This window comes from Rhamphochromis sp. 'chilingali', assembly GCF_963969265.1.
Source record: "Rhamphochromis sp. 'chilingali' genome assembly, chromosome: 9".
NCBI classification, from domain to species: Eukaryota; Metazoa; Chordata; class Actinopteri; order Cichliformes; family Cichlidae; genus Rhamphochromis; species Rhamphochromis sp. 'chilingali'.
In genome coordinates this window covers 35640161-35666032 of record NC_137936.1, presented here as the reverse complement: position 1 = coordinate 35666032, position 25872 = coordinate 35640161, and the positions used below count along the sequence as shown (strand labels likewise).

Genomic DNA, 25872 nt, shown 5'->3' with positions numbered 1-25872 from the left:
GATTCTGGTGGTTAGGGACAAATGCAATCGCATAGCAGGATGCTATACACGGTGCAAACTTCAGTCAGGAGAACAACTGAGATTATTCATCCACAATAAGAGGTTAGTTATTAATATACTGCAACAATATGGGAATAGAAGAGCTGAGAGAGAATTCAATATTAATGAATCAATGTTACAGAAGTGGAGGAAGCGCAGTTTTTGGCTTTCCCCATATTTCAAAAGTGCTTCATCTCTGTTAACATCTGTTCACCGGGATAATTTGATTGTAGCCGCTGCGATGCTTTCGACCAAAACAGGCGCCGCTTGATGACATCATCAACATGCGCTATCGCGATAGATCAAAATCTCTATCGTTGGTCAAATTTATATCGTTTCTATCGTATATCGTTTATATCGCCCACCCCTACTGGATATATTTCTTTTAAATCCCAGATATGGTTGTGTTAGAAAATCAGAGTAGATCAGTTGTTCCCAAAACACTCAGTCCGGCCCTTCTGGAACAAACAACCACATTCAGAGTCAGCTTGGTCAGAACGCCAGCAGATTATCTTGACCATGTCAACGTGCCTAAATACAATAGTTGCTGCCAAGAAAATGTTTGCACTAGCAGGTGAGTCTATCATAGTGGCTGGAAAATGAACTGCAATTTGCTAAAAGGACATTTTTAGAGCTGGTTCCTTCATGTGGCACACTGCCCGTGCCTCAATGCTCTTTTTTTTTTATACTTAAATTGTTATGCCCCGCCCACCGTTCGGCTGTTCTCTTACCTGCTGACTGCTTAACAGTGGGTGTGAATACCTGGCACTCATTTACCATGAAAGTAAGCAAACTTGCTAAAAGTTGTTTTTGGTTTTATAATAGTTACTTTCATAAACATAAATACTTTTCCTTTGCTCGTTTCCAATAGGAAGAGTTGCACCGGACAACTCACGCCTTTCCCACTCTACGAAAAAGGTTCATCTGCTAATGTCAGTTGGCTGCATCCACAGGTAGGTTTTTGTTTGCTGCTTGTGCTAATATGTCCAACAGAGGCTGAAGTCTTCTCTCTATTTACTGCTACTGCCTTATATTGTAACATCTAACCACTGCATGCAATAGAATCCATCTATTTTTTTAAACGTTTGCATGAGGTTGTTTTCTCTTGCTGAGCTGTTTGTATGACGATACCAGTTGGCTAATTTGCATAAAGTAGAATGGCATTTGGGACTATTTGTCACGATCCTGGGTCTTATGACCCAGTGTTTTGAGTTTTAGTTCATTTTGATGTTTTAGTTTATGTAAGCCCTTCAGGTTCCTAAGTTCATTTGTTATCATGCTTAAGTGTTTCTAGTTCTTATTATTTTCCCCTCGTGTTTCCAACTATGGTAAATCTCCCCTGCTCTTCATGTGTTTCATGTCTGTGTCTTACATTGTGAAGTTCGGGTTGTCATGTCTACGTCTCATTATGTTTCCTGTTTTATTGTGAAGAGGTCTGGTGTTTCTGTGTTCATCGTGTTCAGTTTTACTCTTCCCCTGTGGCGTTGTTATGTTCATGTTGATCTACTGTGCCTTTCTGTTCCATGTTTCAGGTCCCTATGTTCTGTCTCCCCCAGTCTGTTAAGTTCACATGTCTTGAGTTCCGTCAGTGTGTTTCCTGTTTTACTTTCACAGTCTGTTCTATGTTAATGTTTCTAGTTTTGCTCCCCTTGCCTCGTCCTGCTTAATTACTCTCAGCTATGCTCTCCTCCTGTGGCTCATTCCCCCTCGTTATCCCTCAGTGTATTTAAGCCCCATGTTTCTCTTTGTCAGTGTTGCGTCCTCCCTCATAGCTGTGTGATTTTTCCCTGTGGCTCCTTGTGCTTTAGTTTTCCCAGTTTAGTTTATTTTGTATTGTTTTTCGTGTCCCACTTCACGCCAGCAATAAAGCTGTGTTTTTTGAGTTTACCTTTTGACTCTGTGAGTTTGCGTTTGGGTCCTACTCTTGCCTGCACACAGCCGTATTGTGACACTATTTTTGTGCCAGTGTTGGGCTGAGTTGTTTAGCATTTCCCTGTAGACAGGGTGCTGTTGTTTTGGAGGTTTCCTATAGGCTTGCTATCAGTGTCAGAAAATATTGGCATTGAAAAGTGAATATTAAATGCAAACATTCACATATTTCACTTAATTTCAGGAGTAGGACAAGAAAAAATATTTCAGTGGAACCAGTGTTCATTCAGCCTTTGCCACTGTCCACTGTTAGGTTATCAGCTGTTTTGTGTTGATTATTCATGTCATATCTATGAAGACATTTTTATTGTCATTTTAATTAAATTAATAAGAACACCTATGGCAGTGTTTAGATGTGTCTGAATCTTTTCGGAGCTGTGGACTGGTCCTTGTGCAGTGAGTCATCACAGACCATTTGACCTCAGCAGGATTTACAGAGATGCATTAAAGCTGGCGCCGGGATTGTATTTTTGTGGAGGAGTCTTTTGTTTGCGTGAACATGTGTTGTGCCAGGTTCCTGCTTGCAGGACTGATCAAGTCAGAGTCCCTGATATTTCAGCTATGCATGTTATGTGATGTGTTGATATGCATATTAAATCTGTGGATTTACATGTCTGAGCATGAGGTGGCACATTCAAGTTGGTTTCAATGCGTAACAAGAAACACTTCTTTAAATTCACTCGTGTAAAATGTGTCATGGTTTCTGGGTCTTGAACCCAAGGCTTTGTGTTTCTCTGTGGATTTAGTGAATCCTTGTGGTTTTGAGGGTCACTTGTTTTAATTTGGCTCTTTTGCAATTTTAGTCAGGCTTCTATATTTCTTTGCCATTTATTATATCCTCTGTTTGTATTCTAGTTTATCTTTTTGGTTATGCAATATTTAGTTATCGTCTTTTGTGATCCCTTTCTGTGTTCCCAGTCATGCCCCCCTTTCTGTCTGGTCTCTCTGTCTCCTGTTTGCATGGTTGTCTGGTTTCCTCTTTCATTCTGTTACTTCTATCTGGTCACTGTGCTTGTTTATCACCTGTATCAAGTTCATAAGTCTTAGTCTGGGTCTCAGGGTATGTGTTAGTTCCTGTTTTATTTTGATAGTCCTGTGTTTCATGTACTTCGTTCTGAGTTTTAGCTTCTCTGCTTAGTTGATTGACGTGATTTATTACAGCTGTGTCGTCCCCCCCCCCAATATATTACCTGGTGTGTATTTATTTTAGAAGTCTCTGCTGTTCTTCCCATGGTAGTGTATTCCATTGCCCTGTTTTTCTCTAAGTTGTTCCTCAGATGCTTTTGGGGGTTTTTTCCTTTGGAATACCAGCACAAAAATGGTAAAAATGGCCTGTATTTGTATAGCGCTTTACTAGTCCCTAAGGACCCCAAAGCGCTTTACACATCCATTCATCATCTTGAGCCACGATCGGCCCACAAAAACTGTGATCTTGTTGAATCGTGCATTAGGATCCACACTACTGAACCATGACAAAATAGAATTGACTAAGGGTACATTTATGTCATACTTTCCTTTACTTTGAATTTAAACGATAACAGCTTATGTGCATTGTTGAATATGTAAGTTAAATATGTAAGTTAAACAATTTGAAATGGGTTTTTTTGGAAAATCTGAACATTTTTTTTGTGTATCAGCCAGCCACGACAATAAAACCAGTGAGAGGTGAAAAAGTAGCATTGATTATTTTGTGATAACGACGTGTCTTTAGAGGTGGGATAATGAATAAAGCTTTGTTTGGGTTTTTTCAGTCTAAGATGGCTGCAAGAGGCTCTGGGTTTGCCGTTCAGGTGGGAAACCTTTTTTCCTGGCATTTATGCTGATACATGTTCATGTTGCTCTTCACAAGTCTTGGCAAGTCTATGCCATGCCAGCAAGTTATTTTTGAAGCAGAAAGCTGACCTGCCAAATATTAGGCAGGTGCTTTTAACAAGCAGACTGATTTGTAGGAATCATGAAAAGCAAATTGCGCCTGTACCTTACTTGTCTCCAGATGATGTGTGTGACAAAATATGACTATAGTAATGTACTGTCAGTTTCTAGTGCTCAGAGTAGAAAAGCAGTATAGAAACATTGTACTTACAGGAACTGCTCCAACATGGAAGCCCATGACACAAAGCTCAGAGTACAGAGGTTTTGTGTTGAGGTTAACGCTAGACGTTTGGGGGTCTGCAGTTAATGAGACAGCAGAGTGTTGGTCACTTTTGCCGGAGTACTCAGAAAACCTTAATCTGCCAATTTATGGGGTCTCGAATTCAATGAGTGACAGTAATTCATACCTGCAGTTATAAATATATTCAGGTATAGTTTGGGAATATTAATTTTGTTGGTATCCACTCAGGTGGTCTTCATTCTGTGGTCATGGTATTTTTCTTCTATGAGTTTGTTATTACTTAATGCCTACAAAGCCGAGGTTACCTGCTGTGCATTACAGCTACATAAAGAGTGATGTGTGTAACTACTGACACCAGTAACTATTCTTCTGCAACCAAAATTTAACTCAGTTTTACATCAGAAAATACTGAAAACAACACTGCACACCTGCATAGTAGGTTTTGGAAACTGCTTTACACATGCACACGCGCGCACACGCACATACAAACAACTTGGTGAGAAACCTTTCAGTCAGCACTAATGGTTCCGTCCTTAAAAAAAAAGTATTTGTTTTTTGTTGGACGTCTTACGTAACGCAGCTTGCTCTTAATCCCTTGCAGGAGTTACCACAATATTTTCATTGTTCCGTTCTGTAGAAGCACAGCAGATGAGTTATATGTTTTACCAGCAGAACAGATCATAAAATCACTCTGTAAAAGGAATGGGTTCACAAGCAAGAAAAAGTGCAATGAAAAAGTACTCTTCAGTTGTAATTGTCATAATCGTACACAGTATTACCCATCTGGTACATTTCCTCATAATGCCGGTCATATATCATAGCCTTAAAACTCCCTCTGATCTGCCCTCTGCTGTAAAAACAGAAGCAAACACACACTGAGACACACATACACACACACACCGAGACACGCACACAGTTTAAAATGAAAGGATGATAAAATTTAATTCCCTTGGTAGCAAAAAAAAAAAAAAAATTCCCTTGGTAGCTGATCTGACAATAAATCATGTCCTTTTAATGAGGAGAGGGATAAATGACAGTGTCAGCAATTAATTAGAAATGCATCTTCAGCCTGTCATGTCTGTGGAGCTGTGTGTGTGTGCGTGCGTGCGTGCATGCGTGTGTGTGTGTGTGTGTGAGAGAGAGAGAGAGAGAGACGGTATGAGTGTGCCTCACAGTATGCACGAATGTACCTTTGTCACTTCAACACCTGTCATGATTAAACCTGGCAGAAGTTGATACGACCATAAAATGATCTAAATATAAACAGGAGGAGCTGTCTGTCTGTCTGGATGTAACCATGTTACAAGTCATATTTATACATCCAAGCCACACTAATGCGTTGTAATTATTCCATGAGTGCTTCTCATAGTGTCAGTGGCATCACATCAGAGCACATGGATGATGCTGGTCTGTACAGTAATCCTAATCCGGCTCCTAATCCTTTCATGCTACCTCAAATGCTGCTGCTGCTAGTGCTGATAATCATAGTCAAACGTGACCCTTTATCGAATCCCCTGCACCAACAATGCACAACCTAACAAAGTCCTGCATAGCATGGAGTTTATCTTTCTGCCAGCTGTACCTAACAAACGTGAAACACAGATTTAGACATGAGTGGAAACAACCTGTCGTCATATCAGACACCCCTTTTTAAAGTAACCTGAGACAACTTTTTTTGATCAGTGCTACGAGTAACAATTACAAGAGAATCATAGCTACAGGTCATCTCTGCTTTTTTTTTTCTTCCTTTGTGTTTTTTTGTTTTTTTGTTTTTTGTTTTTTTTACAGATGGCATCATATCAACCAGCTCCTGCTCTACTGAGTCCTTCTCTGCTATTTTCCTGATCTCTTATAAAGAGATAAACTTACAAAGTTTGCTGTTTCAGTGATAGTTGTATATCATATTATATCACTTCAAACAGAGGTGATCCAGTAATGCTGCACTAATGAATTAGACTAACTATTCACTTTAGCTAAAGTTATTAAGTTAGCTAAAGAGTTGGGATGCTGTGTAAGACATAAATAAAGCTAAAATACAAAGGTTTGGACACCGTTTTGCATGTTTCCCTACTGTAGGGGTCTCTGCAAGCATACAGGGCTCTGAGAGGGTCCAAGATGACAACTTTGGAATTCTACTAGAAACAGTTGATCATATTTGTTTGTCAAAGATGAATTCAGGGGAAACTACGCTAAATTAGCATTTTTAGCTAACAGCTACAATAAGCATAAAAGTTACTGTGCGGTATCATTTGTTAACATGACGCTTGTTCTTATACATGTAATACATTTATTACCAACTTGAGAGTTTATCCGCTGGTCATTCGACATGACAAATGACTTCTGAAGTCTTAATTCAGCTCAAGACGCTGTAGATTCCCGTCAGTAACACTTTCGGTCCTCTAGTAAAACGTAGTTCTATTAATCTGCGCTCATTACTCTTGAACCGGAACCGGATGTAAGTCCCAAAAAACTGAATTTTGGAACTACGTTTGAAACTGAATGGTGAGAAGTGAATCTGAAATTATTTGAGAGCTAAATTTTTAAAGGATGAAATACAGTTTCAAAGCAAATGAATTCATTTTCAAAAATAAAATTCAATTTCAATTTAGTGATGATCATTTTCAAACCAATAAATTGAATTTCAAATTAGGCTAATTCGTATTCAGTTTTTTAAAAGCACTTATTCAAGTTACAATTCAGATTCAATCCAAGCAATTCAAATTTAACTTTTTCAAATTCAGTTTCTGATGGCACAAATTTCTGCTCATACATATGAGTTTGGCCCCAAGCTAAATGGAATAAAAGTTGATTCCTTTGAGCTAATTCGAGGCCTTAGGTAATTAGGTTTGGCCCTTCAGGGTGTTTCAAGGATTAGGCTTAAATCTAAAGATGGTTCTGCTTTTGCCATCAGGGCCCCTAGACTTTGGTACAGCATACCAAAGGAAATGAAGCTGCATAATCATTGACTTCCTTCAAATCACTTCTTAAAGTACATTTTTATACGCTTTGTGATCTGTTTTTCTTTTTGACTTCTGCTGTGTCCACTTACAAATGATAGTCATATGATATAGTAACAACATAAAAAAAACAACTTATACAGTTGTTAACCTATAGCCAATTATAATAATGGGTCATTCCATATTAGTTAGTACAACCTACTAAAGGTATGTCATTGAAGTGTTTTAGGCCAAACTGTGACTTTAGGACTATGGAATTTCAAAAGTGTAATTGAAATTCTGCATAAAATTGTGGGAGCTTGAATTTGCTTGAAAATTTGACAGTACAGCCTACACTAGAATTTTTGAAAAGCTGTTGAAATGTGTAGCACAGATCACCATATATGACGTGTACCCAGTACCATAAAATGGTACTTTGAGACCGTTCATCTGATTTGAATATTACAAAGACATTAACCTAGGAAATTGGTGGGGGGGAAAGAGTATCCTGCAAAAACATTGTAATTAAAAAAAATTGCATCTAACAACTTAAATTTCACTTTCATTGATAGATTTGGTGTCTGGTAGTATCAGAACTTATGAAAGTGTTCTGTGTCACTTTCCCAATATGAATATTTGAGTTATTTATATTTTTGTTTACAGGCAATAACAAAAGCCTCCATCTCAGTCGTTGGCCACCCAGCTGGCCTCCTGATTGGCTTCACCTCAGGAAATTGTCCTCCTGACTTACCAGTCTTTCTGTTTGTTTGGACTTGGACTCATTGTTCTGTTTTTTGGTTCTGTTCTACGTTCCATCTGTGGTCTGTCCCCACATTATCCTGTGTGTGTGTATATTTTGTCTCATCTTTCCCTTGCCCTTTGTCGCATTGTCCCTCTAGGTTGCGTCGCTCTTGCCCTGTTCTCTGTGAGTTCCAGGTTCCCTTGTGTGAACCTAGTTCATAAGTTCCTACTTCCTGCCTTGTCCAGATTATTTTGTAATATGTATTTTGGACTTGGCTAAATTATATATGCACTTGTACTATGGTGACCCTGAGAGGCTAAATGTACTGCAATATACAGGAAGCAAAAACACAACAGAAATAGAAAAAACCCACAAAAGTTAAAGAACCTTCTGCTTCTTATAAGCGTGTCTCAGGGCAATCCTTTGCATTTTTTTTATTTTTGTCACTTCCACACTGGTCCATCACATTATTGTGTCCGTAGAAGCACTTCTGTTGTGTTTTGTGAGCCTTTTTTCTACTTTTGTTGTTTTATTCAGCATCTTTTATGTATTTTGATTTGCTAGTGCGTTCTTAATTTGCAGTCTGTTTGACCTCTCAGATCTACCATAAAGTAACAGTCTTTTGCTGCAGAAATAATAAAACACCACAAGAGATGAAATGCATTTACTATAATTTTATTTCACTATCTTACTGTACATCAAAGCATCAAGATCAACGAAATCAGAGATGGTCAAGCTGTAAGCATTTGGTCAATTGACACTGAATGACCCTGATGACAATACAGTGAGTGCACTGAATTGGTGCTCTATTAATTAAGAGTAAAACTGTGTTATTTTTTTCAGAAAACAGATACAAAGGATCAGTTGAGCTAGTCTAAAAAGCAAGGCAGAGAGTTATTGTCTATGACTTCCTCTTCATGTAACCTCTGTTCGTGTGTCCGTGTGGCAGTGAGTGCTCTCTAAGTGAGCCAGTTACACTTGATTTACACACAGATTTTCTCCTTTTTACCTTGACCTTAAATAAACAAATATTTTCCCACACCTGCAGCAGGGAGCCAGTAATTGAAACCTGTTTTTGTTTTTGTTTTCACCCTTACCGCAGTGGAAGCTGTTCTCATTCCTAAAGTGAAGAGGGATTCAAGGAGCCAGACTGCCAATACAGCATAATTCTTTGTCCTGCTTTTCACACAGTGGGAGCTATTCTCATACACCACATTATAAAGTTGCTGCTGGCATATTCAGAGTTTCATATAGAGCGGATGTTACCTGTGCATTGTTGTATTTTTGGTGGGATGTGCCATTTTCTGCTTTTTCTTTTCAGCTTTGTTCACAAGCAGCTTGACTGTGTTGTGGTTTTGTGATGTTATAAAGGTCAGCTCTGCACACTTCTCAATAACGCATCATTGTAGGCGATGTTCTTATAACATATGAAAGACTGGAATACAAAATCATGTGTATATATCACCAGCTGATGCGTGTGAATAAAATGCTTAAAGGTTTAACTGTATTGGTTCCTTTACATTAAAATAAAATCCTGTTTTTGTTGATTTTTGCAGGGAAGCTTTCTTTGCCTTTAGACAAAATTATTTCAAAACATTGTGTCTCTATAAACACTTACAGTTTATTTAATAATACTCGATCTTACTGGTATTGTTTTGTGAAGTTGATAAATACAACTTTTTTCTCCTTCTATTTACTGATGATAGTCATATGAAAACTCAGTATAGGCTGTATAAAAACTCTGTATAAATTCATCAGTCACAACATTAAAGTCAATGACACCTGGAAATAAACATTCAGTTCTTGAAGTGGATCTTCATCTGTATCTGTGCAGCTCTGATTAGAGCAATCAGAACATCTTATTGAGGTTTCAAGTGGTGTTTTTTGTTTGCATGTGGGTAGGGCTGGGCGATATGGCCTAAAATCCATATTGCAATGTAATTTGAAGCATGTGCAGTAACAATATATATTGTGATATATTCAGGGATAGCTCAGTAGGTAAAGTGGTCGCCCCATGATCGGAAGGTCGGCGGTTCGAATCCACTTAACGGCTACCCTGAGGTACCCCTGAGCAAGGTACCGTCCCTACACACTGCTCCCCGGGCGCCTGCTTAGTGGGCTGCCCACTGCTTCACTGAGTGAATGGGTCAAATGCAGAGAAAAACAAGTAATTTCCCCATGGGGATCAATAAAGTATCCATTATTATTATTATTATTATTTTCTTCTGTAAACCGTATTTTTCACACCATAAGGCGCACTTAAAATTCTTTGATTTTCTCAAAGATCGACAGTGCACCTTATAATTTGGTGCACCTTATGCTAAAAAAAATCTGTCAAATCTTTTAGTACAACTTTGGTACGCTACGAATGGCTGCACCGCTTGATGGGGTTTCGGATCATTATGGCTACCGTAGTCAGGAGCCTCGGGAAGTAATCTGGGTCCAAAACTCCATTTGCTTCAGCTCCCAAAGTCTAACGAACACTGTGGCATCACTGAGAGTTAAAAACTGTCTAAATTCTTTAATCTTTAATAAAATGGTCAGCTTTGCTGCTTTACAAGATGTAACAATTAAGTTTAACATCCAGGCATCCAAAGTTAGCAGGAAGTTAGCTTGCTAGCTTCCACCTAAACATGATATAGCATGTTCTGACTGAGAGATTTCTGAAAAAATTAAAACAGCTAACATTCAACTGCAGGTGCATATGACCGACGTCGCAACAGTCTTCCAAAACAGGCGCAGTTTGATGACACCATCAACATATTTTCACATTTTACGAGGACTGCTGGGTGGAGACCTGAAGTACTGAGATTTGTTAGAGGTTGTTGAAGTGGCTCCTTTTTAGGTCCTAAATTGTCATCAAAGGCTGTTATGAGGCTCTTACTCTCAGACATGCCTGGGTTTGATCGTTGTTGTGCACACTGGGGAACAAAAACGGATGGTATTGCTATAATAATGATATTATTACATAACAATTATGCTGGTATGATTGCAGACAATATGATACTTGTTATAAAGTTGGATGCATTCGAGTATTGGTAAAGATCTCTGCTATAAAAAGGTCTGTCTGTAGTTAAATTTAATAAAAATCGGAATTACATAACCCATTTAATTTTAATCTAATTTATATCCTTTTTCTATTCACCTTTTGGCCATTTTTTTTTTTTAGAAACTAAAAAAAGTAGAAATGCAGCATTTAAACTGGCAACCTGTTCCTTTATGAAAGGTCATGAGGGAGAGGCGTTAAAGACAAACATTGGTTTTCTCTTTGATTTTTACATCACTCCAGCTCTGGGAGAAAACATGAAAGGCCTCTCTATCTCTGCTAGATCAGTGGATCTGCCCAGGGCCTCGCAACAACTGCCACATTACCCTCCACCACCACCACCGATGCCTCCTGTTTTGCGGCATGTCCTATTTACTTATTTATTTGTCCCTTCTCCACCCACAACTTACTTCTTATCTCAGCCATTAAAATTAATCCTCTTCTAAAAATATCTGCTCAGAGACGATTTAATCGAGGAGGAGATGGTCTTCATAAGTCTGTCTCATTCTGCTTCGCTGATGAGAGCTCTCACATCAACTTATGTAATGGAAAAGCAGCACTACCTGTGTTTGTGAAGCAGAGATCTTAATCACACGCTGCCATAGTTCATTGCCTTCTGAAGTCTGATTGGGGCTGCATGTCTGCATTCATGTTTGCAGTTATGGAAAAGGATTGCCTGGGTTTGTTGACACGGTGTCATGGTCTGGGTGGGCACCTGCAGGTCTCCGACAGTGGCCCCTCCTCCTTTGGGCGGAGTTCGGTTGCTCCTCCCTGGCTGACCACCTGTGAGCAATCATGCCAGCAGTATATCAGACCTGCGCTCTCAACCATTCATCGCCTGAGTATCTGCTATCCCCATGTCAGTCGAGTGGAGCATCATAACTCTGTCAGACGCTGTGTGATGTCTTACTTGTTTTTCTTGTCCTCAGAGGTAGCACCTGGAGTGGAGATCTTGTCTCCCTCACTCCCGCCTTCCTGGACCTGGGCCGCCTGCTGCTAACACGACGTGGCCTGCCGGCCCACCACTCACTTGCCTGCCTCCCCACGCTTCGACCGCTTCCGGGCTTCCGCCCCACCTGTCACCTCCACCTGAAACCAAGTAAGGCAACTCAATTCAACTGTGGAGGATCGTTGATTGTCTGCTGGATCCCACTGACCGTGATCTCCTCTTATTCCAGTGCCCCGGCCCCTGCCTAGTCCTGTTTCTACCTCCCCGCTGCCTCTGCTGTTCAGCCGTCTCCTAGAGGTGTCTAGGTCGCCCTCTTTATCGTAAATAATCCTACGCGCCACGAGTGTGGTGGCGCCGCTTTGCTTTTGCTTTTGTTTGCCTGTGGGCAGAAATAAATCATTTGTTCCCTACCGTCTCGCTTCCGGGTTGGTTTCTGCACCTGTGTCCATCTTTGTTCCCTCGTGCCGCTGGGCCGTGACACACTGAGTTTTGAAGCCGTATGAATATACTAATTCAGCTCTATAGTCCTCCTTAAATAGCAGTGTTGCCTTGACTTCTGTTGAGTTTAGAAAATAGCTAAAAAGCAGTCAAGGAAAGCGTATTATTAGACTACGAGAGCTTAAAAATGATGTTTGTGAAGGAACAGGGTGCAGGTGATGTTTTTGAAAAGTCATATTTGAAGTAAATAAGGAGGGAGTGAATGGCATCAGAATAGATTATAAAAGGAAGCTTTTACTCCTAATTAGTAAGTTGTTTCATAGTGAGCTGCTCTCGCCTCTGTGTGTTAGTTTTATATTACCGCAAAGAGGCAGTGCAATCACGGCGACCTGTGAAGCTGTTCAGGTTGGGTAATAACTGTCCCCCCTGTGTGTGTCTGTGTGTGTGACCTTGCGATTATGCCCCAGTGTGATACTTTGGCCCAGCTGATTACCTGTCAGCAGGTTTTGTGCATCTGACACAAACACACACACAATACCCAGCAACAGACAATACCCACAGGGCAGGTCACCACATTGTTGGAGAAAGCATATTACTGTTTAAAAGCTGCACACACACAGACACACTCACATAAATGGACCCATGCAGGGTCTGGAACATAGATTGTCTATTAAGCAGTGTATTAGAAGAACCCAGGGGTCTGTCATTGAGACAGGTTGTGTGCCATTAGAGCGGGATTTTATGTTGTCAGGTGGCCAGTGATACTGAGCGAGGGCGCGCGCACATGTAGACTCACACAGACACACAACATTCATCATTCAATGAACTCTCCAAGAGGGGAGAATTGTGCCAGCAGGAGACATATTTGTAGAAACGAATGCTTCTGAGTGTCCTTTTCCTGCTCCATACCTTGAAAAAAAAATGTGGTTTTGGTCTTTAAAAGACACGCAGTGATCAAACAGTTTTGTGTCTTTGGACGGCATCTTTCTGGGACAGAAACTTGGTTTAAGAGCTCAGTAACCCACACAAACATTAGTCTCTCATGATTGATTCTATTTCTGTCCTCTTTATCTGCAAGTTCATTTCTCAGCATGTGTCCATGTGTGGCTTACATATCCAATCAGCCGCAGATTTGTGAAGTGATGAGCCTAATATTCTTTTTTGTCTGGAGGTTGTTGTTTTTTTGTTTTTTTGTTTTTATAGAATATGAAAAAGTTCAATAGAAAAGTCAGCTACAAATATTAGAAGCTTATAGTGTATGTAACAATTTTACAAACCGTTTAATTAACACCAACAGCGTGAGTGGAATTCTGTGTTAAAATTTTCCTATATGCGGATGCTGTTCTTAAAATCTTCTGCTTAATAACTAAATAACTAACCCCGGACCTCTCCTCCTGCTGGCCACTAGAAAGAATGCAGGTTTAGGGCGCTCATGTCCACTGTTTCTTGTTTTTTCCATCTACTTTTGGCTCCATTGTTTCTCATCTATGAAACCCTGGTGCATAATAAAGTGTAAATTGCTCATCTGTTTATTATTATTATTTTTATTATTATTATAAATAATTCTTGTTGCCATCATAAGGTCTTTGTTTGACAGAAGCTCCCTATTGTTATTTGCGTGTGTGTGTTTTAAGTAGTAGGAAGTTGCTGATCCTGTGTTTTTTGGTGTGTTATTCCATTTCATGATGTGAAATACATCTGCATAAACACAATAAGCATGATGCAAAGCACTTGGTAAAAAAGAAGATAACAGCTTGGCATTATGTTACTTTACTTTATATCACATCATTAAGTTAGTGTGTTAGAAAGGTTAGAAGGCATGAAACACACACTTGCTTAATTGTTTATGTCTCAAGCATGTTTATGTTGTAATGCAGAGTAGGGTGAGAAGTCATGAAGCTGCACATATCAACATTGCAAATGTGTGATATGTGCAGCTTTGAGAAAATAGGCTGGATCACTTCCAGCCTCAGAGATGAATTTCAGAGTAAGACCCTGACCTTTGACCTCCTAGTTAAAGTGCCCTTACAAGAAAGAAAAATGATAAAACTATCACAGATTGATTCGTGCTTATTATTTAAGCCGTTTAAGAATAAAAAACTTAATGTTTATATTTAGAGTCCACTGAAAGATTTTTTTTTTAATGCTGTGTATGTCAGTTGGATAAACCAACACTTTTTATGACAACACTAAAAATCCAGTCATCTGTCTCATGTGATCTTTATTTATTTTTGTTCACAGTGTATATTAGAGAGCATCAGAAAGAAGTTTCACATCAGTGAGATAACAGCAGGAGGTCCTGCTAAACTTGGTGCCCCTGGAGTTGCCTGGAGGACCTTTTAGAAGTCAGGTCCCTCTTTTTTCAGGTTCTTGTAGTCTGTGTTGATGGCCACAAACTGCGGAAGGAAGGAGGAATACATTTAAATCTGTTTTGCTTAAATTAAATTCATCAGTGTCGTCTTTAGGATAGCATTTTACAAAAACAGAGGGGAATATAAAAACCAAAAAAAGCCTAGAACTTCTCACCCTCTAGTATAAACAAACACTACCATGTACTGTGACCTCTGTCTATTTTTTTTTCTTATATTTTCATCCCACTGATGCTTTTAGGACAACAGTTTGCTGTAGGGGTTGGCAGATTATTGCCCTGGCCAAATCATTTTTCTTTAAGTTTTGAGGCCGAGTTCCACATAAAGTAAATCAACTTAAAGGCATGGTTCTTTGAGAGGTGGGTATATCACAGCCAATCTGTGCTCTTGAGAAACATGTCTCTCCATTCCACTGTCCAATCAGAGTGCTGTGTAACCAATGAGCACTGCAGGTTACGTCACAGATAATAGAATAGAATAGAATAGAATAGAATAGAATTCAACTTTATTGTCATTGCACATGCACAGGTACAGGGCAACGAAATGCAGTTTGCATCCATCCAGAAGTGCTTTAGTGATATAGATATATTACAATATATATTAGCAATAATATAGTTATGTAAGTATATTACAGAAATGGGTCTATTATGTTATAATATACACGGTATGAGGTATGTTGTGAATATTCTATAACTATAAGTATGTACAGGCTGTAGTGAGTACAAGCTATGTACAGGCTATGAACAGGATATAAATATGAAAAACTATACAGAATATGAAATAAATATTCTGTATTTATAAATAAATAACTTTACAGAAATCTGAGATATACAGCTATACAGAAATGGGAACTATGCAAGATAAGCTCTGTGAAGCAGTTCTGGTGAGTGATCAGAAGCGGATATGTTTGTTTTGTTTTTATTTTTTATTTTTTAAATTAAGGGTGTGAAACTCCCTTGACTTTCGTTCATGGGCTACATGCACCCCAACGCTGTCATTGTTGCTTGGATTTTTCTTCTACTTTCGACTGCTTCCTTTAGGGTTTGCTACAGTGAAGCATCTGCCTCCATCTCACAACATCTTTAGCATCCTCCTCTGTCACACCAATCCTCTGCTCTTCATTACATCCATGGATCTTCAATCTTCTCTGTGGTCTTTCTTTTTCTCCTGACTCGAAGCTCCGTCTTCAGTATCCTTTGTCTAATATACCCACCATCACCGCTCCGCATGATCAAACCATCTCAGCCTTGCCTCTGTAATTTTTGTCTCCAAACCACTCATCCTGTCCTTCTGATGTGCTCACACCTAATCTTGTCAAACCTCCCATCTCCAGTTTGGTCTCCTGTCTCTTTGTTAGTTCCTCCATCTCCATCGCCAAACCTTGCCTTTCACTTCTGCTGTCCTTCTGTACCAAATCCCAGCCTTATGCTCTTCTTCACCCACTCCACCCCATCTGCACTCTCTTCTTCACCTCTCATCTGCTGTCTTTTGCTTTGGATGGTTGACCACAGGTATTTAAACTCATGCACCTTCACTACCTCTGCTCCTTGCATTTTCAGTGTTACACCTGTTTCCTTCTCATTCTCACACATATTCTATCTTGCATCTTCTGACTTTAATTCCTCTTGTTTCCAGCGCATACCTTCATGTCTCCAGACTCTCTTCCAGCTGCTCCCTACCCTCACTACAATCATGAGGTCATCTGTAAACATCATAGTTCATGGGAACTCTGACCTGACCTCATCTGTCAACCTGTCCATCACCACTGCAAACAAAAATTAGCTAAGAGCCAGTACCTGATGTAATCCCACCCCCTAATTCCTGATGTGAAGCCATCTGTCACTACCACATATCTCACCACTATCTTTCTTTGCTCATACACATCCTGCACAGCCTTTTTGTCTCTGCATGATCTGGCAAACGTGGCTAATGTAGTATAAGAAAACTATAAAATAGACTTTGCAGCGAGACCTTTTCCTCAGATAAAATAAACAGTTTTGGCAACATAATCCATTCTTAACAACTTCGTCCAGAATAAAAAAGTTTGCAGTTTTTACTGTAAATACCAATAAAATTTTGTGTTGTTCACCGAACACCGAAATGTTCATTCACTGCAAATTGATTTAAATTCCAAATATCAGTTATCATTCTCTGGATTATTAACTGCTACTGGCGTTGGCCCTGATAAAACTAATCGGTCGACCCTTAGTTTGCATATGCCATGGATAATAAATACTGTGCGAGTGCATGTGTGTGTCCTGCACGCTTCTCAGACCTCCAGCCGTGAAATCACTGGCAGTGATTATTTTCTCCACATGTATTTTTCTTGATTGGTCTGCCACTAAAACCCTCACCTCCCCCCTCATCCCTTCTCACTTCACCCTCCTCATTATGATCATTGTTTGGACTTCAGTAGAATTTCGATGCGAGACCTTTGCCTTCCTATCGAGAATTAAACATGCCATGTCCTGACCTTTTGTCTGCAGGGACTTTCATTCCACTAGCGTGCAACGCAGCCTTCAAGCCCCAAGAAAACACTCTTTTTCTCTGAAAAATATCATCCAAATGTTCTTTAGTGGGTCCTGTCAAGTGGCTGTTTTTCTGCTTTATTTTGGGTCAGTTTTGTTTATATTTTCTTTAGTTTGTTTGGAGCTCTGGCCTTGTTCAGAGGTAAGGCAAATTATTACCAACCACTAAAAGCTCCTGGTTCCATCTGCTTTAATTTGTTTTTGAGAGACACTTTGTATTCCTTTGTTTGAGCAGATGGGAAGAAAGCCAGGAAGCAGCGTCATGTATTTGACATTTTGCCAGAACTGATTTGTCAGAATCTATTTTGGTCATTTTTAAGCTGATGATAAATGTGAGATTTTCAGTGAATGAGTGAAACAATGCCATTCTTGTCTAGATTGGTGCAAATGTGGTCTTGGTGTGTGATGGGATTATAGTCACCTTGTATTGGTAGGTTGGGTCGAGCTTGCTCCAGGGCTCCGGGTTGTTGTTCTTATCCCAGAGGCTGCAAATGTGCAGAGATTCATGGCATGCAGGATAAAGAGGAGCAGGACAAAGGAGAAAAAAGACAGAACATAAGCATAAAGCAAGGCAGGTAAAGAGAAAAAGACTTAAACAAGGGTAACAGACCACGATGCAACAAATAACAAGGGAAAGAAAGACAGAGCAACAGAAGGACGGAGACAAAAGAAGATAAATATGTGGATGCCGAATGGAGACAGAAGTTGGGGGGAGAAGAGAGAGTGATTATGAGATAAGGTGAACTCATCCCAGTGACTTGGCAGTTCTCCTCTGTTCATTAACCAAAGTCTGGATTTCACAGCACTCCTCTGTGACTGTCCATCCCTCCTCCTCCTCCCCTCCGGCAACACGTCACACCGCCAAAGCACAAACAAAGAGACAGAGAGACCGATGGCAGAGAAAGCATATCTCCCCTCCTCGCTTTCCATTACCACCAACAGTAGTGTCTGCAGCTGGTGATGAGGTCAGGCTTTATGGCTGACCCTCAGAACAAGTGGGTTTGTGTAGCTCAAAGTAGGACACGAGCAGTGAACATTTACTGTATGTGAGCGGTCACCGAGTTCAGTGCGGTTAGTGCAGTTCTAAAACATGACAGTTTAATGCTGCTACCTGATTAAATTGTCTTATTCTTAGTGTTTACGCCTTGTTTTGATACTCGTATTGAAATCAGTGCATACTTACAGTTCTGTGTTTTCAGCACCACTCGGCAAAATATCCTTTTGGTTTTTAAAGTTGGAAATAAACACAAGCCATCCAGCAAATAGGCATTAACCATACAAAGTCGCTGCTTAAGAACTTGCTTTTTAGCAAATGCTCCTTTGTATTCGGCTGAGAGAGTTTGTAGTCTTGATTAAGGTAATTTCAGACAATTTTGTTCAATCACTTCAAGTTCTAAGATACTTTAAACTTGCATGGATAGCATGTTTAAACATGTGTGGCTGGATTTTAATGATGCTGAAGTGAGAACTTCTGTTTTGTTTAATAGGCCATGTTGTGTCATGAACTTTAATTGTCTAAGACTCATGTTAGAAGGAACTGGGCAGTTAGAGTTGAATTTGGGTCTTTTGTGGCTGTGACTAAGTGAAAGAATAAGAACTCTGGTCTTTGAACTTTGTTAATTTAGAGGCTGCATGAGGAGGGGCTCTTTAGGTCTGTTGGCCTACAGGTTTCATAGTTGTTAAAACCAAAGTAATTCCAAGTTTGACCAGCTCTCCAATGGTTGCAAGCTGATGGTGACTAGTTGGAAAAGTCAAAACTCCAACAACACTGGTCGTATGTAGAACAACTGTTTTACTTGACCAACAGATGGCTTGTGTCCTTCATCAGGCTTGAAGATGACTCTGATCCTGGTATTTTAATCCACTATTCCTTCCAGCTGTGGAGTGTTTCCTCTGTGACACAAATTATTTGTTTTATTTGTCTACCCTTCAGACACTGATTTTTGTAATGATCATGTGGGATTTATCAGATTTTGGACTGTGAAAATTAAAAGCATGAAGACATTGTCAATCGTAGTTTGGCTTCAACAAGTAGCTGAGACGGGAGTAAATTTCAGCTACTGAATTGATTGTCATGAAATTTGGAGAAGCATGGGCAAAGATGGTACCTGGTTTTTTTCTTCTACTGTACCATTCTGCTGAGTGACTGTCTTCTGCTCGTCAAATACATTTCATTGCGATGTTGACCCTGTGCTAACTTGCATATGACAAGTAAAACTGAAAACTGAAAAAATGTTGTTTCTGATCTTTTATCACTTTATTTCAAATTGTGATATGGAACATTGGCTTTGGTAGAAGATGGACTCTGACTGTCTGACTATGTCGCAGTAATTTGGACCTAATTTTCAGATCCTTGGTGGTTAAGAACTTCTTTGTTGTTATCGCCACAATTTTTACCAATTTTTGAATACTTAGCTGACTGAATTATTCTCGAACTTTTTAGGGGTCTTACCAAATCCATAATGACTTTAAGAGAGTTCAGCAGCAGAAAGTAGTAGCGAATTAACATTTAAAGAGAAGCAGGGGTTACATTTGGTTCTTTTTACTTTAGAAATTAACACATCTATACAAGTGACATTGGGGTTCAGAGGTGATAGCGTTTTATGTATTCCATCCACTTGCTGACTCCAAATCTTTCTGATTTTATGTTTTAAAATAGAGTATGTCATGTCAGCAGAGACCCAGATCAAAACTGGGACCAGCTATTGAAACCAAACCGTCCAGGCAGTTTGATATCAAGCTTTAATCAGCCAACGTTTCAAAACCTGTAAACTCACACTAGCAATAGCAAAGTGGAAGAATCCTACGGTGTGCAGACAAACAATATGAAAACTTACGTGACATGCGGCCCTCTTGCCAGACGGATCAGGTAGAGAGAGGCCCCTGTGATGCCCAGAGTCATGAAGAAAAATTGAGGGATTAACTGAGGAAAGGACAGTAGAGGAGAGGAGGGTTGCATTAGTCCCAGAGCACAGAGACAGAAGGTGGTAAACAAACACATTCCATCAAGTTGGTTGGCTGTGATATGTACCATGAACATACGCCCGTGTGAAATACACACACATATACTGGTAGTTGTTATTCCTGTTTTCCCTCTCCCTGCCCTCCTCCATATGCATGAGACCCAGGCCATGTGTGAGGCAGCTCACTGTCAGCCTGGGTTGAACGGGCAAGGACGCAGTGGAAGAGAGAGCTGCCGCGTCTCTGTGTGCCAGCCTCTCCTCCTATAACGCTATACCTGTCACAGTGAGTGACAGAAACACAAACACACACTGAGGCGGAGGCACACCTAACGCATACACTCACACAAATGTGCACAAAAATGAGCTTACACACCCAGTGGGTGCTCTCAGACGCACAGTCATGAATGTGTTTATGCAGACACATTTATCTGATATCCTGAGAGGTGATGATGATGGGATTTAAACATTTTAAAAAGTACATTAAGGGGAAGGGGGAGGAAATGTGATGTCATCCTAAACACCCAAAGCTTAGGTGTGACAATCCCTTCACCATGGCGCATCTATTTATCAGCACTACATAGGCATAACTTTCCTAATATTACTGTGTGATACTGTGTATACAAGATGGAGAGGGAGAGGCACACCACTGGCGAACAGCTGTTCGCAGCCCACACAGATCTAGTCAAGCTGTAGAGAGATGACAGTTTGATCAGGTTGAACTGAAGGATGTCTCTGCTCAGCTGTATCTCGACATCTGTCTTCTGTCTGATTGCGTTGCCACTTGCCTTGTTGTTGATTAGGAGAAAGTCTGGTGATGATAAAACTTTGATATTTTCTACTTTAAAGCATAGACTATATGATAGATAGACTTGGGAAGTTATTGCAGAAGTTCCTTTAAAAGGGCTTTAGTTAGCAGGATTTGACAGTTCTGGTTTCAAAATGAAGTGCCGTTGTATAAAAGTCTGAGAAAACGAATCCAGTGCTGACTCGATTTGTGATCTCAGTAAAGACTTTCATGGTTTCAGGTACTAGTTTTAAGTTTTAAATCCAAATATCAGTAGAATTGATACCAAAGCCGGCAGCTGGTATCATATTGATACTTTCTTTCTATCCTGCAAGTCCAGTATGTATCTCACAGAACTGTAAGAAATAAATCTTTTTGAAATGGAAAAACTATACCTATGCACTATGAAAAATGTCACAAAAAATATATTTTGTGTTGACTGTCACGCCTATTTTGTTTACAGCCTATAGAACATTTAAAGAACAGAAGACAGCCACATTAAAATTACAGGTCTCCCAAAAAAAAGTTTGAAAAGCTGAAAGATGTGTTTTGTTGTATCAACTAATTATTGCGGAAAGCAAAATTCACAGTGATTTAGTGGTCATTAAAGTGTGTTCAGCATTTGCAAATTGATGATGATTCCTCTCATAAATCACGACACACTGCTCTCCCCTACATAAGCTGCCTTTATAGTTTAACAGTATTGGTGTCATTCAAAATCAGGAGTGACATCACCGTGGCTACGCTCTCGTTTTCATTCAGAGCATTTTATAGACTTTTGGTCCTCATGTCCATGTGTCAAAATGAAGTTTGAATAGTTTTGCAGCCAGCAGTTAGTTAATACAAATGGTAATCTGCAGATTATTTTCCTGCTTGTGTTATTAATATTTTGTCTTAATTCATGTTAAATATCACCCAGAATCCAAGGTGCCAATTAACCAAATATCATAATAATTAAGAAATTATGCACTAACATGAAACTAGTCGTCTGCATGCGTTATCAATTAAGATTAAATGATTTCTCACCTTTCTTTATTATCCTTGTCAACACGTTGTCAAATGTGTTTCATCTTAATTATCTCCATATTTCTTGTTTGATCATCAATAGCCTGAAACCTAAAGATGCTGATTTGCATTTGTAAGCTAACGAGCTGAAACCAGTGAGTATTTCCAGTTTTGTTTTTTTTAATCACAACTGAGCGTCAGTAGGATTGTAGTCAGTTTTCATCAACTAAAACAGACTTTTTCCTTGTGTATCTAGCACATGTTGTCTTACTCGTGTACTGCACAGTGTGCCCACGCTGGATGTTTTTTGTTTGCTTTTTCTCCAAGTAAGATCTCGATGAACTTGGCATAACCTTGAAAAAAGGTTCACGCTGTGCGCTGCACACACACTGTATCTTACTGCAGATGCCTCGCTTAGATCATCACTGAAGCGGCAGCACATATAAACACAAACAAAGCAGGTCAGCTTTTATCGCTGACACTCAAACAAACACCAAGAAAATAATGAAGACTGTCGTGTGCCGGGAGCTGTCCAATCCCCGGGTGCTGATCTCTTCATGTCGAGCCACGCAGCAGAGGGTTTCACCTTCCACCATCAGCCTGACCGATATAGGAAATGTTTTATGCTCGCTGGGGTTCGATACTGACGCTGCCCTTATTACTTTTCTGGTGCACTGCCAAGCCAACAACGTCAATCCTCAAATTTGGGTCAGCCCAGCACAGCTTTGAAGCAGAAAAAAAGACAGCTTCTGTGTCTTTCTTCTGCTTTCATTTTATTATGTTGGTAAAGCAAATTAAGATGCCAGCGTAATTATACACTGCCACAGTACTTGTTTCAAACAAGTTGATCAGGAAAGGAGTTATAATTGTTGTAACAAAAGAATCCAGACTTTAAGGTCCACTTATTAGTTTTCTGAAGCTTTCTGTAATCTCTGAGCTGTCATTGTGAAATTGAAAGGGACTCAGTTACTAATTAATAACATTAGTATGTCTTGTAGACAGTATTTTACTGCATTTTTAAGACATAAGTTGTAGTTGCAAATTGGTATTCTAGTGCCACGCTTTAAGCTGCACAGTAACACATTGCTCTCAGCGGCGTCGAGGCAGTGTTGCACATTATTCATGCCATTTACACGGTTGGCTTCAAATGTATCATCTTCTATCATTCTTCACTGTCATGTTTTCAGTTTTGTGTCTCTTTTTCAGTGACTTGCAGTTTAGAAGTGCAACTGTTAGCAAACACCAGTCTAAAATTACAGTCAGCTGTTTAGGCCTTGTTTATAAATCTCTGACTATATAAAAGATAAATGAATGACGGAACCTACCCCTGGATGTTTCTTCGCATGTTGAAACATGGTTTTAATCATCTTTATAAGTCTTCCACAAACAAATCCACCAAAAAAAAAGACAGTTAAAGGCTGATGAAGATATCCATATAAGAGACTCTCTATCTCTGCAGATTATTACAAAGAGGTGCTTGCTAGCTTAAGTACAGTATGTTGGCCAGTGTGGCGAAACCTGTTGCCAGTCTATCCCGTCTCTCCACCCCCCCACCCGCCCTCGTGTTGGATAAATGAGAGGGTCAGAGGCGAGTGGGAGGAGGGGAGCAGAGCGGGAGAGACAGTCCTAATCCACATAATGACATCTGTTGAGGACACTGTATGTTTCCACTGAGGCTCACTGAGTACTCTGTGTCCTAAAGTGTTTTGTTGTACAACAACAAAACTGCAGATTCTGAACACTTTTTTTTTTTTGATGCAACAGATAGAGACATTTACCCAGACATTTCCTCCTGAAGGTGCAGCAGTAGTGTTGCTATAATAGATTCATGTTTAGACAGCACACCAACAATACAGCCATTGTGCTGGCTAGTTTCACAATGTATTGTCATTTCTGAAACGATGAGCCACTATTTTTATGGGTAGCCGTTACTCTTAAACTGTAAAATCATCCCTCGGTGGCCATAAAATTGTGCTGCTTTTGCAGAGCACCTTGTTCTGTGCGAAGAGGAGAGAAACGGCAAAATCCAACACGTCCCTCGGGTCGAGACCTTTGTCCCGGACATGATAATGGCAATTGATTAGTCGGCGATGCAGCACTTGCAGACCTTACAGGTTTCTTAACAGCATTTTCCGACCTAATTTAATTAACATCAAAATGCTGTGCACTGCAAAATGTACAGGTCATTGCAATTACCTACTTAAGGTGCTATTTATCATGCGATACAGCAAAGTGGTTGCATTTTAAGCCACATTAGTGTCATTATTGTAATGCCAGACTAATATGTTGGTCAGTGGATCTACCACTATGCTACATAAAGAAGCATCTCAGCACTGTTTTATATCAGTTCTAACTTAGACCACCCTCATGAGGTTGGTTTGAGATGTCCGGATAATTAATTTTTTGATTTCGGTGAAATTTGATAGAAACATTCATAATTGCCAGATGATTTATTTTGAAATAGTATTTCTGGTCAACACAGAATTGAAAGGACAAGCATGAGTTTTTGTTCAGATGTTAACAGTAGGCCTGGATACACATTAGTTCATTCAGGCCTAAAAGGTAGCTTTCCCAAACACAGGTTAATTGCTGATTACTAAAACCTGGACTACGGAGTCTTGGACTTAAAACCACCTGTGCTAATCTGAATGAGCTGGACTGAGGTTGGACAGAGTTACACTCTAAAAGCTTAAAACCGTTTGGAACAGTAAAGGCAATGAAAACGATGGCACCGGATAAGCTCTGCTCTGAAAAAACTGTAGAAATCTATAGAATCTATGGGAAGAATTCATTGATTTCAGGTAACATTTGTTGGCTTCATCTTGTTACTTTTTTGTGAAATCGCTGAGATGGCATGATAGTAGAGGTCCTGCACATATGTTGAGGAAGAATATAACAATGAATTAAAAAAAAACTGCTGCTGATTCATGAACAGTCTAAAACTGATGAAGGACCTACAAATAAGGAAAGAGAATCAGCAGCCTTGAAGAACATAACAGATGATGACGATGATGATCAGATCAGGCATCATACGCACTTACACTAAGTATATGAAAACTTTCAACTTTGAAAATAGAAAAAGAAAATGCAAACTTTCAGTTGCTCCTGTGTCATCTGATATGAAATATGTTCTACTTTTAACTAATTCTACAAAATCATCTCTGTATGCAACTCATTAATACATCTGGATTATCAGACTGCTGCCGCGGGAGCTTGGCATCCACACTGCTGACGGTAAAACAGCTGTTGTGATAATGACAATGCAGCATCTTTAACGAATAAGAACTCATTTAATCAAATTGCATAAAAATGTCAGGAAGAATTTGTCTGGCTGGTGATGCTCACTGATCGTCATTAATATAGTGCAAGTAACTCATTGATCTTCTTTGACAAATGACGTTAATCTAAAATTAAACTTAACTCCTGGAGGTTTAATTTAGTCCTGGAGTAGCTCCAATTTGTCTTCAGGAAATCTGTTTAAATAATCCAGGACTAGGTTAAGTCTAGGTAACGGATGTCAAACATAAGGCCTGGGGGCCGGAATCGGCCTGCATTGTAGAGAAACTGAGACTTTCTGTTTAAATTCTTTTTTTCTTCTTTTTCTGATATTAAAATATCTCAGGAATTAAATGTTTAGTTAAATGTCTTTATACTGACAGAAAGGGCAGCTTTACTGGTCCAGCCCTCTTATGATACTACTTCAAGCCACAACTAAGAAAGCTGGTTTAAGTGGCTTCTGATTTAACACCAGTCTGGGAAACCACCCCATTATTTATTTATTTTTCTTACTCAAGTCCAAGTACTCAAATTGAGCTCGATGGGCCCTTTGTCTCAGAATTAGCTGAATGCTTGCAGCATTGAAGGTTTTCTGAGCATTGGAAAACTCTTTTAATTAACCTATAGGATAAATATTATAGCTGCCGTACTTCACCAGCCACAGGGTTGTTCACCTGTCTTTTCACCCATTCATCTATGTGAATGTGATTTATCTTGAGGGGAATTTCTTCAAATGTAGATTTGTGGTGGACATG

At 39.6% G+C, this 25872-nt stretch overlaps 2 protein-coding genes across 2 annotated transcripts; one reads left to right on the top strand and one right to left on the bottom strand.

The window, feature by feature from the left end:
- Nucleotides 1–501: 501 nt before the first annotated feature.
- LOC308402776 (uncharacterized protein) lies at nt 502–12078 on the top strand (the record flags this gene model as incomplete). The annotated part of the gene is made up of 4 exons (XM_080891872.1): nt 502–613; nt 911–992; nt 11735–11904; nt 11984–12078. The coding sequence occupies exons 1-4, from the start codon at nt 559–561 to the stop codon at nt 12076–12078; spliced, it is 402 nt and encodes a 133-aa protein (XP_080747998.1). The 5' UTR covers nt 502–558.
- Nucleotides 12079–14441: 2363 nt separating this feature from the next.
- Nucleotides 14442–23326, bottom strand: LOC308402663 (cytochrome c oxidase subunit NDUFA4). Its single transcript, XM_080891653.1, has 4 exons — nt 23167–23326; nt 19927–20012; nt 17511–17574; nt 14442–14588 (listed from the first exon to the last, which is right to left on the bottom strand). Exons 1-4 carry the CDS (start codon nt 23206–23208, stop codon nt 14532–14534), a joined length of 249 nt encoding a protein of 82 aa, XP_080747779.1. The 5' UTR covers nt 23209–23326; the 3' UTR covers nt 14442–14531.
- Nucleotides 23327–25872: the final 2546 nt, after the last annotated feature.

What these genes read in the sequence shown, in the direction of transcription:
- LOC308402663 (XM_080891653.1), bottom strand. Translation starts at nt 23,208, where the DNA reads ATGATTAAAACCATGTTTCAACATGCGAAGAAACATCCAGGG. An exon ending in GCAAGAGGGCCGCATGTCAC is followed by an intron (nt 17,575 to 19,926) that starts GTAAGTTTTCAT and finishes GCACATTTGCAG; the next exon opens with CCTCTGGGATAAGAACAACA. An exon ending in ACCCAACCTACCAATACAAG is followed by an intron (nt 14,589 to 17,510) that starts GTGACTATAATC and finishes TTCCTTCCGCAG; the next exon opens with TTTGTGGCCATCAACACAGA.